This window comes from Apis mellifera, linkage group LG5 (genome assembly GCF_003254395.2).
Source record: "Apis mellifera strain DH4 linkage group LG5, Amel_HAv3.1, whole genome shotgun sequence".
NCBI lineage: Eukaryota > Metazoa > Arthropoda > Insecta > Hymenoptera > Apidae > Apis > Apis mellifera.
The window spans coordinates 7,899,947-7,916,521 of NC_037642.1; the positions used below are offsets into that span (position 1 = coordinate 7,899,947).

At 49.4% G+C, this 16,575-nt stretch overlaps 1 protein-coding gene across 5 annotated transcripts in view; it reads left to right on the forward strand.

Annotated features, from left to right (window-relative positions):
- The window catches only part of LOC552079 (homeobox protein homothorax), a 479,885-nt gene that overhangs the window by 286,484 nt on the left and 176,826 nt on the right, over positions 1-16,575 (forward strand). For 4 of the 5 annotated variants that reach the window (XM_016912223.2, XM_026440631.1, XM_026440632.1 and 1 more), the window contains exon 8: positions 3,400-3,507. The exons of the other annotated variant lie outside the window; for it this stretch is intronic. In XM_016912223.2, the coding sequence (XP_016767712.1) occupies positions 3,400-3,507 (108 nt within the window). The remainder of the gene's footprint in view (positions 1-3,399; positions 3,508-16,575) is intronic. 5 annotated transcript variants of the gene reach the window in all.

The following is a 16,575-nucleotide window of genomic DNA, read 5'->3' on the forward strand; positions in this document are numbered from 1 at the left end:
AATCAGTGGCGGACAGCGGAGGACTCGATACCGATGAGAGATCCACGGACGCGCTGCTCGAATTACATTCCAATTTACAATCGTCGAGCGTGCGATAGTCCGTAAAAATAAACCGTGACGCGTCGTATCCCTCGAAACGTAACCTCCCTCCCCTCCCGACTTTTCGTCCCCGATCGAAGACGGGGAAAACGAAGGCGAGCATCCCCGTCCCCAGTCCTCGAAATCGGCCCACCTTCGTCTCGATACACGATTTCTCGTCGCGTTCCATTTCAAGCTCTCTCCCTCTTCTCTCTTTCTTTCTCCTTCGCTCTCGTCTCATCCGTTGCACACGATTCGACATAACTGTCGCTAACACGCGAACCCCGAAGTTAACCCGCAATTTAGCCGCAGAGCGATCGTTCAAAAGAGACGTCTCACTTGATGCCACTTAACCAACGCCCCTCCCCCGCCCAGGCCCCGGACTCGTGCTCCGTTTCCAGATGCGACGATTGCTCTCTCTCCACGGAACACGGAATCGGCCGTGATTAAAGTTTCAGGGGCGGAATAATTCATGACGCGGTTCGAGCCGCTTCAATGAATTCGGGATCGTCGCTTTCGCTGCGTCTCTCGACGGTATATGGATCGACTTATCTATTCGATTCAATTACACCGCGAATATCTATACCGCCGGATATAAACGCGGTTCGATTAATAGGCGAACTCGTTAATCGAAGGCGTGTTCTCTTCAAAAAGTTGGAGAGAAAGTGAAAACGAACGAGCGAAATTAAATAAATGGAATTCACCGTATATATGGTGTTGTGTATCGTTGGAAGGATGGAAGGCATTCTTAGGACGAGTGTTAGAAAATTCCCACGATAAATCACGGTTACAGAGTTGACGGGGTGACGCGTATGATTACACCCTGTCTCTTAGTGGCCATAAATTTCTTCACGGCCGCTCCACCTCCGCGCTCCAGGATCCTACAGGTATTCCCGGACTCGTCTCTCCCGTTTCATCGACGACGACTTCGGGGATAACTGTGACGCACGGTCTGCCAGTGTTTAATGGGTCGGCAACGACCGACTCCGAATAATCCTGTGATGTATCGTTTATTCGCTCGTTCCTGCTTCGAGCGTAGAAAGGCGGGATTCCATCGACGATGGAGGAACAGTCATCTCGCTCCCTCCGAACGATCCCCTCCCCCACTTCTTCCCGCGGATCTGTCTACCTGCAGAAATCTTTCCCGCGTTCGATACGAATTCTTTGCTCCCTTGATTCTTCCGAGATATTGTTCGACCAATGTGCAATCCGTGTATTCTTGGAAAAACTTGTTTTTCTTCTCGTTTTTCACGATTCGATCGAGCGAATCGTTGGAACCTCCTCGTCGTTAATTCGAATTCAGCTGCTTCTCTAATTATTATATATTTCGAATGGACTAGGTTCAACCCTGTCATTTATCTAGGCCACAAATTAACGCGACTAACCATAACCGTAACGCCAGGTTAAACGCACCTTTTCCTCGGGCCCTCGAATTAGAGAATCCCAACCCCTAATTTTAATCCTTCAAACTCTTCGAAGAGAAAAAAAAAAAAGGATCCTCTCGTTCTTCTAATCCTCGAATCATAACGTTTAATATTTTTCACAAAAACACACTTTTCTCTTTTATATATATATATATACACGTTACGATTCGAAATAGAATTTAATCGATGACTAGATCGTTATTCGTTATTTCGTACCGTGGTAGATCAGACGCACGTACATACATACGCAAAAAAATACACGCATACAAGAACGAGGATACCTAATATCGGCGCGCCTGGTCCACCGGTCTCCAAAGCAATTTTCTGCTTTTCAAGAATATAATTTTCGCCGGGGGATGGTCGCTATATTTCCGTAGATAAGACTGTAGCTCCGCCGGATCCGGCGGCCGCCCAGCCGAGACCCTACTCTCTCGTGTGAAATTACTTCGCTCCGCGGCTTACTCTTATCCCCCGGTGCCACCCTTTCTTACCGTGTATCCTCATTCAGCCGGGGATCTCCTCTGGAAATAAAGTAGAATACCTTTCCTATTTTCGCATCCGGAAAATTGCAATACCCTCCGCAACGAGAACTCGCTGCTCCCTGTCCCCTTTATAAATCAGCCTCCGCGGTCTCCTCTCGCGTTAATCGTGTCGCGTTCGATCATTTTTCTCCCCCTTTCTCGATCCTTTCTCCCTGATTACTTAGAGGTATGTTGGGCATTTCTTTCTGTTTGGGAGAAGAAAAATTGCGACGAGTTAGAGAGAATAGATTTTACGAATCGAACGAACAAGATGTGGAAGAAGAAGGAACAGAATTCGAAATGAAACGATATATATATATATATATATATAAAACGATGATTAATAAAATAAAACGATATTTCATTTTTTTTTTTTTTGATATGTGACAAAATATCACGTTCGAGGGAAGTTTAAAAATGTTCGTTCGTTTTTTCTATCGAGTACAAAAAAATTAAAAAAAAAAAAAAAAAAAATAGAGAACATTTCCCCACTTTGCGAGTATTAATCGGGGACAATTTAATCGTGAAATATATAGGGATACCTGTATCTGTTGTATCCAGTATCGCCACGAATATCTGTCGTATCCAACGTTACCGCCCCGAGGATTCGTTCGATACATTCCGGTAGGCGGTGAACCCGTTTGAGCGAGTACCGGCTCTTAACGCAACAAGCTCTCCTCGCGCGTTTATCTAATTATTATAATTGCGCGATTATTCTTGGCCGAGGAGAGGCACGGCAGGGGTGAGATCGCATGCCGGCCCTCGCGCAAAAAGAAACGAAACGAGTATAACGGGATATATATGGAGCAGCACGCGATAGAATCTCCCCGAGTTCGAAGTCGTGATGCGAACGATCACGAATTCTTCGCCCCCTTTGTGCATCGGCCCTCGCTGCATTCTTTCCACGCGCACACGCTGCCGCTCTCTGTCTCCTTGTAATAACTATCCCTCCCGACAATTTTTATATACACGAATTTATTCTCCTTCTACCGAGAATTCTCTCTCTCGCTCTTTCGTTCGCTCGCACAATTTCCCTCTTCCTTCCACTCGCGCAGAAATATTTATGCATTTCATTAAACCACTCTCGGTGAGGTGATTCGACTCGTTTCTGATATCGTTCACATTGACACGATGCAAATCCGACTCCGTATATACCCCGACCGTTGGTCGCGCCGATCACGCGACCGCGTGCTTGTTCTCCCTTGAATACGTAGGAGAGAGAATGGAAGAAAAAGGGAAAAGAAGAAGAAGAAGAAGAAAGGGGGGAAAAAAAGGAAAAGAACCGGTCGAGAGGGGGAGGGGTAATTTTGCTTGATACGAGGTTGTATGTACGAGAGAGTGATTAACGGTGAAATCGATTTTTTTCTTTGCTTCAGGTAAATGGTGTCCGCGTAGGGAATGGAGTTCGCCGCCGGACGCGCAACGAGCGGCGAGCGATGCGCGTCGTGGCGTTCTTTACTCTTCCGTCTTCCTCGGTAGCCCCGGTAAGTCTCTATACCAAAACTTCTTCACTCTTCTCTCTCTAGAAAACCCTTTTCTTCAAACCCTTCCATCAAACACGAGAATAGAATCGTAGCTCGTGTCATTTCCTCCCCGCTTAACCCTTTCTCTCATTATTTAATCCCTTAATCGAACTTTAGAAATTTGTTCGAAATCGTTAGCGATTTCGCGCAACTCCACGCGCTCTCATGCTTGCCAGATGAGATTTAATTAGAATCGGAAGCATCCCTAATCCGGTGGATCCAATGGAATCCATTTTTCTAGCTTTATTTATTTTTATTTATTCTCCGTATTTCGCGTGGACAAAAGTTTAAAAAATTCACGCGAACATCGATGTGTAAAAATATTCCTTTCTCCTTAAGAAAATTCGTACGCAAGGCTATGTCGTTCCGCTGGATTTCCGCGAAATTTCACTTTCAGTCCGAAGGGGAGCGAACGTGAAAGAGAAGCGTGTGCGCACGGTTTCGCGGAGCACGGTGAAACGCGCGCGATATAACCGGGGTCCTCGGTGGGAGGAGCGCAATCGTTCGCGGCATAAACAAGTTTTAATCGTGCCTCGGGCATTCGCCGCGTTGAATAAATATTGATATCGGGTGACGCGACGGCCAATCAGAATCGGGGCTTATAAAGCAAGCCGCTTACACCTCCGCCTGTCTATCGCGCCGCGGCGCGTACACGCGTTCTCCCCCGTGCTCCCATCTCGACGCGTTACAACATCGCTGCTTATCTGCGATATTCTCAGCCGCCAAATACCCGGAGAGGAAAAAAGGAACGAATGAGAGAAGGAAAGAAAGAAAAATTGAATCGGAGACGATGAGGCGATGGAGGGACTCGTTCGTTCCTTGATTATTCCCACTCATGGTCGCTGCATAAGTAACGGTAGAAATCGCGATTTTTTAGAGAGATCGAGAAACTCGAATGTTTCGATCGAAATTTCAAATCGAAAAATTCATCCTTTTCTATAGGCTCATTTTTAAAAGTATTCAAAATCAACCTCGTTAAGACCGATCGTATTTTTCGAATAAGATACTTTCTATTAAAATTATATTATTGGGGCGGATAAAATTGAAAAACGAGATTCTTGAAAACTGAATCGTCAAGTTTGCCACCGCGGTGGCCGCGATCTCTCGGTGGCGCGATGATGTCGAGCATCGATTCCTATCGATACACGCACGTCGCACGATTCTCGCGGAAACGATCGGCGGCGCGAGCTGTCCATCCACGATTTCTCCTTTAATTAAATTACGCGGCCGCCAAGGAGGGCCCCCGATAAGGTGAGGGGGATAAGGAGGGGGAACGGACGTAAATCACTTTCAGTCGATAACTAATCGAACGATTCGAAAACCGGGAGACGTCCGCGTCGTGGAAGACGTCGGGGAGAGTATCGCGCATGCGCTCTTTTCCTTCCCTCTTTTCTCGAACGCGCGCGTTCCTCTCTTTATCTCGCCGGCCCTCTCTTCCTCTTCGTCCCAAGGAGCACGAGGAGAGAATATGAGCGAATGAGCCGGAGAGGTAGAGAGAAGCTTGGCGGAGTTGGCGCGACGACGGGGAGAAACGCGGAGTGAGGGAAGCCGGGGGGTGGGAGGAGGGGTGCGTGAGAGGCAACGGTGGAGGGAAAGGGACGGGAAGACTCCGGGTGGACGAGGGAGACGGACAGAGGGCAGGCGAAAGAGGTGAAAGAGAGAGAGAGAGAGAGAGATAGAGAGAGGGCCGCGAGGCGTCTCCATGGCAACGAGGCGAGGCGGGAATGCGACGGTAACCATGGCAGCCGCGGGTTCCTCTCTCGGACCGACCTGTCTGTCCCTCTTTTCTGCTCCCTCGTCCTCCTCGTGTTCTCCTCGCTCTTCGTACGGACCTCTTCTTTTCGCCCACGGATCGAGCCACGAGCACCGACGGATCTGCAAAGAGAGAGAGAGAAGGTGGGAGAGGGAGAGAGAGAGGGAGGAAGGTGGAGCGCGCACACAAGCGCGCGTTGGACCTCGCGTTGGATGTGCGCTCTCTCCGAGAAAGCTTCTGCGCTTCCTTTTTGCTCTTTTCCTGCGTCCACGATCTTTTTCTCCCCCTTTTCTCTCGCGACGACAATCGCGATAGCAATGGCACACACTCGTTTTATCGTCCCGGATAAACCGAGATATCGACTCGGTGGATAAATATAGGAGGGGGAAGGAGGGGGGGGACGTGATCGAGGTTTAATCGTAATTACGGTGTGAACTGCGCCGACTTTGAATATACGGGAAAGAGGGGAGGGGAGTTTGATGGACGGGTGGCGGAGAACGAACGGGTCGGGTAAAAAGCCGGTTTAAATAATAGTATAGCTTGTCGGTAATCAAACAGCGTGCGGGGAGAAAGAATGAAAGGTGGATTTAGTTCACCCAGTTTGCGATATTCCATTTTTCGCTCGCTCGAGCCTCGGTCGGATTGATGAAAGTACAAAGGTTAAGAATGATTATTCCGCGTTTCTCTCCTCGTCCATACCCCGGTAACCCCCCCCCTCCCCGGTATCCATTCGTTAAAACGTCAGCCTGTTCCGCGGCGCGGGTGCGTTAATATTGTCGTTTAAAAAGCGTTACGGGGGCTCGCATTAATTAATCGAAATACGGAAACGGGGGATAAATTTTATCTCGGCCGCGCAGCTCGACTGTTAATAATGAATCGTTAATGCTAATTTTTGATTTATGCGTTCATAATCTTTCCCTTTCCCCGCCCCACGGAAAGGGTCTCGCTACACTACTACGGGTGTGGATCGCGCTGGATCGCGCACGCTTTTTGAACGCAACCGATATCGGTGACTGAATTAAACGGCCGACCGGAAGCGCGGGATAAATTTTGTTGCAGGATGCAACCGGTTATTAATAATGACTATTTCCTAGCAGCTCGTTAATAGAACCGCCGCCAACGATTCCAATTTACGCCCTTCCCCCTCACTCCCTCCCTCTTTCATCGACCTTTTCACCGATTCGAAATTTTCGAAACGCCGTTTCCACTTCTCTTATTTTCCCCTCACACACATCGTCCGCGTCTCCCTTTCTTAGCACTCGCGTCCGAGACGAAGCGAATTTCCGAGAATTCTCACCTTTCCACACGAACCAAGCATTCGAAACTAATGGAAACGTTCCCGGTAAATTCGCGCGAAAGTGCCTCCTCGGTGCCCACTTTGAATTTCCACACTTGGAGCGAAGACGAACGTGGACAGCCGTTGAAAAACCACGGTGATGGCGGTGCGTGCGCGCGCTTAAACGCACGTAGTTTAAAAGCCATCGACATTCTTCGACACGGAAACGTGGCTCGCCGTTCAACCAGAGTAGAGAAGAGAGAGAGAGAGAGAGAGAGAGAGAAAGATCCCAGAGCAAGGGGGGAAGCAAACTCCGCGAAAGCTGATTATGTATGACTGGCGAGGAATAGCGCGGGATTCCAGGCGTCGCTTAACTCCCCGATACGTCGACCATTTCGCGGACGAGAATCGAGTTTCTTCACCGACGACAGCATTAGCGCGTCCACGTTATCCTCCGCTATATATTTTCGTCGGCCAATCCATTACCAGCCGCCAACCGTTCCGTGGTCCCCGTCTAACGCGCCGACGTCTCTGTTATTTTCAGTTTCGTTGAATCGCGTCCCTTCGCCTTCCAATGAAACTCTATTTTCTCTCGCCGTTAGACCCCACGAAATTTTCGCGGCCCGCACGATCGACGCAAATCCAACGACTGAGGTGTCTACTATCGCGTCGAACACGGATTAGGGGGGATTAACGCGAGCCAAAACAAAACTCGTTTCGTTCGATTCCCCTTATTTTCGTTTCCTTCTGTTTCTCGGAAATTTCTCGCCTCGTAACATCGACAAATCCCTTGTTTATATTTTCTTTATATCGATAATGGATAACGACGCTACGCATCAAGTTTCGAATCGTCGCTCATTCTTGGAAAAATAGATTTCGATCTTTCGACGAACGACGCGAACGTGGGAAATATTCCTCTTGTTTTCTTTTCTTCTTCTTTTTTTTTTTTTTTCTACCATTACACCGTGCCGTTAAGCGACGTTATATTATATTCGAATTGGGTCGCCGAAAAATTTAAGCGACGGTTAAATCTCCCTTCCGAAATAAATATAGCCCGTGGAGAAAGAAAGGATGGAACCGCCCCACACACACACACACACACACACACACACACATACACACGGTAGAATTTCGGTGTCAGCGCGGAGGCCAGGCTGCGAGCGGATAAATTGTCGACGCGGTCTCGTACGACAAATTCGTGGAGATTCCGTCGAAAACCTACTTGACCGCTCACTCACGGGAGATCTCGTTACCGTTCTTGTCGGGGTGGGTGGATAGGGGTTGTTGGTCGAGAGAGAAAGGTATAAAAGGGCGGAAGGGTGAATCGGGATGGAATTCTCTCTGTTTGCTTTTTCCTGAATCGCATCAATCCCCTTGGCATCCACCATCTCGTCGCAGAGGCGCGGCGCTAACCCGGGTTAACCCTCTCCTCCTCCTCTCCTTCGAAACCCATCCTGCAATGGCACGGTGTGCTCCCTTTTCCGGCACGGTGTAGCGTAATGTAAGGGTTGCGCCCGCGTCGACGGTGCTTTGGGGGCGGGAGAGAGGAGGGGAGGGTGAGAGAGTTTAAAACCCCTCGGGGCTTGAGGTCCAGGCCGGTTAGATTTATCGGATGTTTTGGTTGGCGGCCATTGTTAGCCGCCCTCGCTCCACTCTCTTTCCCTCTTTCAACGTTCTCTACGACCAGTGGCGTAGAGTCGATTCCAATGGCTCCTCGTTTTTTTTATTCCTTTCCCCTCCCTTCGCCACTCGAGGGGCCGTCGAGCCGAAGGGGTGGCCGGATATCGAAATTTTGCGAGATACCAAACGTTAAGAATTCCACCTCTTCGTCTCTCGTTTTCGTCTCTCGATCCAAGATTTATTTCTCCTCAGGATTTCTCGCCTATACACTTCCTTCTTCTTATTATTATTCATTTTATGCGTTCGTACGATTTTCAAAATCTAGAAAAAGGGCGAGGAAATTTTATATTATCTATAGATTTAACGGGAAACTGGATTGTTACGCTATTGCTCCGTGTCTCCGGCGCGAATAACTCGTTCCGCTTCGAGCCGATTCTCCCGTTAACGCGGATCTCCGTCAACCCCTCCGCCTATTGTGCACCACGGTGGTTTGAACGATGTTCGGGCTCACGGTCCACGACCCTTCGGTCCAACCCCTCGTACCAACCGCACTCCTCTTTACCCATTCTAACCGGTACATCGCGATCCGCCCGAGAAAATCGTGGAACGCTGTCTCGCTCGGTGATCGATGCGGTCTTATAATTAGCTCGCCTTAAAAGCTCTCTCTCTCTCTCTCTCTTTCTCTCCGTTCTAATTGCAGTCTCCTCGAACTCTCTCTCCCTTTGTAACCACCATCGTTCTCTAACCTTGTGCGAGGCCATCCCTCGAATTTCTCGAACTCCATCGACGTTCGATTGAAACGTTAAACACCTTCCATCGTCGTGGTTCCATCGTCGTCGTGAATTCATCATCCATTCTCTCAGTCGTTCTCGCGAGAGGGAAGTTAACAGCGAGTAGGAGCGTACTCGCCGGGCATTCGTGGCGAGGAAACGAGAGAGAGAGAGAAAGAGAGAGAGGACGAGAGAGAAAGAGAGAGAGGTTCCTTCGGTGCGGCCGCACAGGGCCACTTCGTGTTCTTCGATTAGCAGGAGACCGACCCGACCATGACCTCTCTCCTCTCCTCTCCTCGTCCGCTGCGTGCCATAGGTGGAGAAGATTCTCCGGCTCTTTCATTCTCTCTCTCTCTCTGTCTTTCTCTTTCCCTCTCCCTCCCTCTCCGTTCCCTTTCCGTTTCTCTCGTGCTCCATCTCGCGGCACTGATTGGACGATCCATCACCGGTGCCTCCTCTCTCGCTCCTTCTCGCTCCCCATCTCCTTCTCACCCTCGCGCCTCGACCCTTACTCGCAAGTTTCCTCTGGAACCATTCTTACGGAGGAACCGGACACACGTTCATGAGGAGGGTATACGTACCTCTCGTATACATATGTACGTACATAGGTGAATACATAAGCTGGCGAGAGGTATTTCGCGGAATAACAGTGTCTCAGGGTATATGAGAATCGCTTGGTCCAATGTATTTCACTTTTCTGCTTTTGTTTCGTGGAATTTTCCCCCTTTCGAGCGAATTCCTTGCGATTTTCCGGGGAACCTCTCCTCCCAATGTAATCGCAAAGTTATTCTTTCTCTTCTTTTTTTTTTCCTTTGCGTAAGAACGATAAGCTTCATTCAGCAATCGAAGGAAAATTGTTAACTATGCGTATTTATAACAGTATCCATCCACGTTTTAAATACCTCTGTAATTTAATCGATCAGGTAATAGAAGAAGAGAGAATACATCCTGTATCTGTATCGGGTATATTAATTTATAAATTGATTAATCGCGGTTGTAGATCTCTCAAGGGAAAAAAAAACTCTCCGTTCGATATCTCGCAATTATTCCTTTGGACGTGATATTCGGTTGGACGTATTTACGATACGCAAGCCGGCGTTGTAGTCGATCGTTGTACACATCGCGGTCACTCGGCAACAGGAATACTGCGGCGACCATCGTCTAGAGGGTCGGCCATTCTTGGGAGAGGGTGGGAGAGGGTAATTGGGTTCCCATGGAGGCAGAAAACGCCTCGCTCGAAAACGTCGTCCCGCTCGAAACTGCGCGCGGCCGTGACTCGAGGCGAGGAACGAGGCGAAACACGAAACGAAGACAGCGAAGCATTACGTTCTTATTATCATTAGGAATGAAAATTTCCCTGCACACTCGTGCACACACAACACGAACACACAACACGCGCCGTCCGAAAATCATCGCGCAGCGGAATCGAGATCCCCGAAAACAAATCCCCTTCCTTTATCCTCTCGTCGAGATAACGAGAGCCCTTCCGGTTACGATATACCTCCAGATATATACGAGTTATATGGTCGGCGAGAAGAAGAAAGAGGCGAAACGGTAGAAGGATTGAAGACCGAAGGGAGAAGAGTTGGAGAGATAGAGGGTGGGGGGGGGGATAGGTGGAGGACGTTGTTGGGGAAATAATCGAGAAACGTCACGTGACGATAGACGTGGTTGAAAGAAGAGAAGGTGTGCAGAGGAAAGGAAGTAAGGAAACGAAGAAGGAAGGCGACAGGCCGATAAAACGTGATACACGTCCGCGGGTATATAGCAGCGTGTACACAGGCGTGCCGCGCGCTATCCACGCTCCGTATTCATTAGTTCCTTACTCAAAGGCACGGAAATAGTTCCGGAGTTGCGGGAGGCACAAAGCACAAAGCTCTGTCGCGGAACAATGAGAGATAGCGGGGGTGAGGGCGAGAGAGAGGAGAGCCTAGAGCCTGGTGGAGTCGTATATACGTAACGGCGATAACTGAGGGGAGGGGAGGAAGAAAAGAGAGGAGAAGAAGAGGGACTGCAGATTTCATGAAGTCGAAATATAGGCACAATGGGCGTTTAGCCGGGCGAGAGTTGCACCCGTTTCCCTCTTCCTGTTCCTCCCCCCGCCTCTCTTCTTTCCCTCTTTCCTCCCATCCACCTTGTTTCTTCCACCTCTCCCTCTCTCCACTCCCCCTGCAATATTCATACGCGTTGAATATATTAATGCGCCGAGAGATATGTAAACCGTGTGTGACTGGGAATCGCGCGAGGCTCTTCTGGCTGGAGCGGGCGCACGCCTCGGCGTGGCTGTGCCGGGGTGTGCAATATTAGTGAAATGTGTCTCGGGGCCCATGTGCGACTCCGATATTAAACAGCAACCGTCGTTGCATCTGCGTTTCCCGTCTACGTCCATACGTGTTTCCACGTATCGCGCCCTCCCTCCCCGGATTTCCCTCCCTCTTCCTTCCACCTCGCGCAGTTATCGACTGCCTCCCAGTCGCGGTCTTTATTCTCACGATTTTGTAGCAACGTCTCCAACAGCGTCTCGCGACACGGGCAGATATTTTCAGATATTTTTTTTCGAAATATTATAAAAATTCACGCGGATTTTTCGTGGTTTTTCTCTCTTTCTCGCGATCAGATCTTTCTTCCTTTTTTTTTTGAGAATCCTGCGATCCTTTTCCGCGAACACACGATTCTTCCATCGATTCTTCTGATAGGAAAGCGTTTTAAAAAACGCTCTCTCTCTCTCTTCTGGCGGAAGTGGTCCGTTTCTCGCACATCTCGAGAGAAGCATGGTGCGCGCGCCAAAGGACAAAGGAAACATGGTGGAATAATTAAAACGCGGAATTTACGAAGGGACCGAGAGCGGAGTCTGCCGGCTGCGTCATCGGGCGACAAAGAAAGGAAAGAGAGAGGGCAGAAGGGAAGAAGGGAAGAGCACGCCGGGAGAATATACACGGAGCGAAGCGAAGAGACAAAACTGGGGAGGGAAAAAAAGAAAAGGAAAGAAAAAAAAAAAAGAAAAGAAGAAAAAAAAATTGTGGAAGAGACGAATATAGCTCGAAAGTGTGCTAGCTAGGAGGGTGAGTGGAGGCTATATGGAATAGAGAAACGTAGGAGGGAAGGGTGGTTTCTCGATGTAGCGCGGTACAGCGCGGTACAATCGGTGGTACCGGCACATGGGCACACGCCAACTTGCTCTCTCTCTCTCTCTCTCTCTTCCTCCATCCCTTACCCCTTCGTCTTCTCTCCGCTTCGCTCTCTTTCTCTGCCTCCACCTCCAACATCCACATCCACCTCGAACGTGCCCCTGCACGGAGTTCTCTCCCAACCTACGGCCCAGCCCCGCAGCGGCAGCACCAGCAGCAGCAGCAGCAGCACCAGCACCCAACCCAGACCCTAGGGCTGTCAAACGCAGGCCGAATCTTCTTCTGCTCGTGACAGCCTGGAAATGAAGAGAGTGCCCCCGCGTGGCGTATCCTACCCGCTTTCCTATGTACGTTAACGCGCGTCCTAGGAATGTACGCTCCGTTCTCACACGCGTGTCCACGTTATCCCTTTAACGTGTTCGTGGGCCGGGGCCTGTGTGACGAGCACGAGTTCAACCGGAGGTCGCCGCCTCCTCTCTCCGTCCCTCTTTCGTTTCGCCCTTGTTCTTTCATTACTCCCACCCATGTCCCCCTTTTAATTTTGTCTGCGTCTGGATAGATTCATTCTTTTTTTCCCTCTCTCTCTCTCTCTCGCTAATTCGTCCGTAATTGTTCTCTCTGTCGATTGGAGTTGGCAAAATTGCTCGACAAAAGGTGGATCGGCTTTTTCTCCATTTTTTTCCCCTCTTCCTCCTCCTCCTGTCTTGTTCGAAAGAGGACGGAATTATAAATCCGAAATGTTGACTTATGTATGTATATTCGAACGGGGTTTTATTCGTATCTACTTTTGTATCACCAACATAATCGTTCGCACGATCGAATATACGCATGGCTTCGAATCGAGCTCGTTATTACGGATTGCAACTTTTTTTCTTTCTTTTCTTCCAAAGATTCGAGCGGCTTGAAACTCGGAACGCTCTCTTAGGATACTCTTTAAAGGATGACTAAAGAGGGGACCGGAGGGGTTCTGCCCACCGATTACGAAGCGCTTTTCGAGCGCGATCATTAGCGCAATTATTATTGTGTCGGAGCACAATGCGCTCACCGGCGTCCCCGATTACAATGGGAGGCGAAGGTGAAGGGAGGCGAGGTGGATGGAGAGGGCGGTAGACCGTGGTGGAAACAACGGGGCACGGTAAATTCTTCAGACTTTAACGCGAAAATAGAGCGAAAGTTTCGCGCAACCTTTCGGGAAAGGTTGCACTCCCAATCTCTCCTGTCGCTCCATCTTTCGGATAATTAACGGGTTCGACCCCCTTTTGAAGAGTTGCAAAGTCGTTGATAAACTTTAAACGCTCGCATCCCACTTCCCATCCTCTCGCCAAAGGAACGATATCGTTACGTTGAACGCCTTCGCAATTCGCGTTGCGATGCTGACTCGAAAGGAATTCTTGCTTGTAATCCTTGAAACAGCTGGCAACAGACAGGAAACAATGTTTTCGAGAAGTGCCTGTAAGGTACCTTCAGCGTGTGTATATAACTTGACCCTTCTGCATCGAATAGTCATCCGAGTATTTCTTCGACGTATTCGGTCGTAGTAAGTACGCTCGTTGTTAAAGGGATACCGGTGGAAAGGGGGTATATCTATTAGAACGTAGCCGCCACGGCGCTCAATGCGTTTACAATCGTCGGGCGCAGAAGGAGAAGGTTCGCGTATACCTCATCCGATATTGCCTGTACGTTCACCGTGTTATTACGGAGTTACATTCCATCGTACACGGAATCCGTCGCGTTCGATCCACGAGTACAATGATCTTCGTTGTTCCCGCTTTTTTCTCTCTCTTTCTCTCTTCCTCTTTTTCCTCTTCATCGTATCGTGGCCATTCGACGTCGCGAATACCTTTTCTTCGTCGGGGGAACGCGTCGAACTCTCGGGGACGCACGGCCCCGTGTTCCCCGTATTCTCTCGGATGTTCGTTCCCGGGAAAAAAATATAATCGATGGCCGTCGCTCCTTTCGCGAAATAACGGGTATTCGTCCACATTTTCCATATCGTTTTATCATTGTTTTATTGCGCGATTTCAGTGTCCTCTTCGGGCGCGCGATGCCTCGCCCACACCGGTATAAATCGAATTTCTTATTAGAAACGGCGCACGCGGTTCATCGTAATTTTCAATTCGATACAGGTGAATCGAGCCTTTTCTTCTTCTTTTTTTTTCTTTCTTATCACGTCACTCTCTCTTCTTTGTCGTTTCAACGTGGATTCTTTTCTCCTTCCGTAATTGAGACCATCGGATCCTCCCTCTTCATCCCCGGGACAAGGGACCAGAGAGAGAGAGAGAGAAAGAGAGAAAGGGGCCAGCACAAATTATTATGCCAGGCCAGATGGGTCTCTTCCTTCTCCTCTTATCTCCACGCCGACGTGTTTCTCACCCCGCCCTATTAGTTGCCCGTGTCCCGAGGATCCATACGACCGGTGCCCGTTTTTTCTGCGGTGTCCCTCGTGGCCTGCGACACGGCTCGTCGCGCGACCGACCCGAAGGTTCAACCGGCTCCCCTCTCTCTCTCTCTCTCTCTCTCTCTCTCTACGGGTGAAATACTGCGACTCGATTTCAACACCTTGGCGTCGTTAATTAGCCGGAGCCACTCGACTTTTATTCCGGCAGCATCCTCGCCGTTTAATTACAACCGGCGTCTGCTCGCCACCCCGGAGGGGGTGAAAGAGGTTGAGCGCGTGTGCAACACGCTCCACAGCTACCTGCCGGACGTGACACCGACCGAGGTCTCGCGACTAACACGCGCTCCGACCACGTATCGACACTGGTATCGCCGCTATCACTGCCACGTATATATGTGTAATATATATATACATATATACTTTCAGACCAGTTTTGTTACCACTCGCTCGATCTTCGAGATTCGAACGAGAGGCCTCGAATTCTTTCATCCGCGTAAATTTACACGGCCGTTTCTCCCTACGCATGTAGACATTATTCTTCCTAATTTGAGATTTTATTCCAAAGATCGCCACGATAAATATCGTTGAGAGAAAAGGGAGAGAGAGAAAGAAAAAGAGAGAGCGAATAATCGCTCTCACGATTTCTCGCCACGCTACGTCCAAACATGGTCCACCCCTGTAATCGCTCTTCCGTGTTTGTTTGTTGTTCTGGTTTAATTCTTTCGCAAAGGCGTGCACACCCGTGAAGGGGTCCGCGGTATAGGTCAATGGGAAACTAATTGTCGACGTTTCGAGGGTGCGTGTGCCGGGGGGCTTTCCGCTGCTGCTTGGAGGGTTGATTCGAGGGTTGGTTGAGAAGTCCAAGCACTCGACGAGAGGGAAAGAGAGAGAGAGAGAGAGGGAGAGACGTGGAGAAGCTGGACGATGAGACCAGACGGAGTAGGTAAGGGCAAATGAGAACGCTCGAGTGGAGTGCTCCGACAAACGGATTGCCACGACCGAGAGAAACAATGCGATTCCGCTTTCTCCTCAACCTTCTTCTCCCTGACAACCCGTCCCTGTTCGTGTAACACGCCTCTATTTCGGCCATTCTGCCATACAAACACATTCACATATATGTATATATATATATATGTATCGAGAAGCACAGGTTCGATCTCGAAACGTTTCAGAGATCCTCCTTCCATTTTATTTTATATATCGTCGAAGCTAGCCACCCGCGATAAAGATGCCAATATCGATGAAATAGTGGTGCGTTCTATGCATTAAGGGAATCCAGAAAATCGAGGGCGTGGTAATGGAAGGACAGCTACCATCTGGGGTACCGCGCATATTTATGCCCGCGGATCGTGTTTGTTGCATCGTGAGGGCGGCGGTTGAGAAAAAAATTTTCAAAATTGCACCGCCCCGGGGCCACCACTTTACCACCAATGTTTCTTAACCCTTCCCTCCCGACGCGTAAACTACCGATATTATGTATTTATTATAATACGATATCCAGTCTCTCCGGAGACTGGAGAACCGAGCCGAGCCGAACCGAACCGGCCTCGCCTCGCCTCGCCTCGTCTCGCCGAGGAGGGAGATAATCAATTTATCACTGCAGGTGCCTCCGCGCATTTACATACACGCGAGGACGACGCTGACCCGTCGCTCTTTTCGCATTCTCCGCGCGGTTATTCGCGCCCGATTACAAATTGCCGCGCTGAAACTCGATGCAAATTTCGAATCGCTTTCGATCGTCTCGCTCCCTTGAACAACCCTTGATTGGGGTAAAAATAGCGGTAAAATATTTCTTTCATAGAAGAATTCATAGAAGAATTTTTCTTCTCGAGGTGAGGCAAGGTTTCGATCGGGGCGCGTTCCTTTTTAAAACAAGGTAATGACCTTGCCCGCTGGGAATCGGAACGTTTATAAACGTTTCGTCGCCTTCATTAATCACGAAAGAGACAAGGGTCGCGGCACCGAAATAGCCTTTTACGTAACCCTTCCACGGAACGTTGACACGGCGGGGATCAACGTCCCGAATCCAACGTCGATCCAATTGGATAGTTTCCGGGTGGATCGATATTTCGCGACGACCGCGA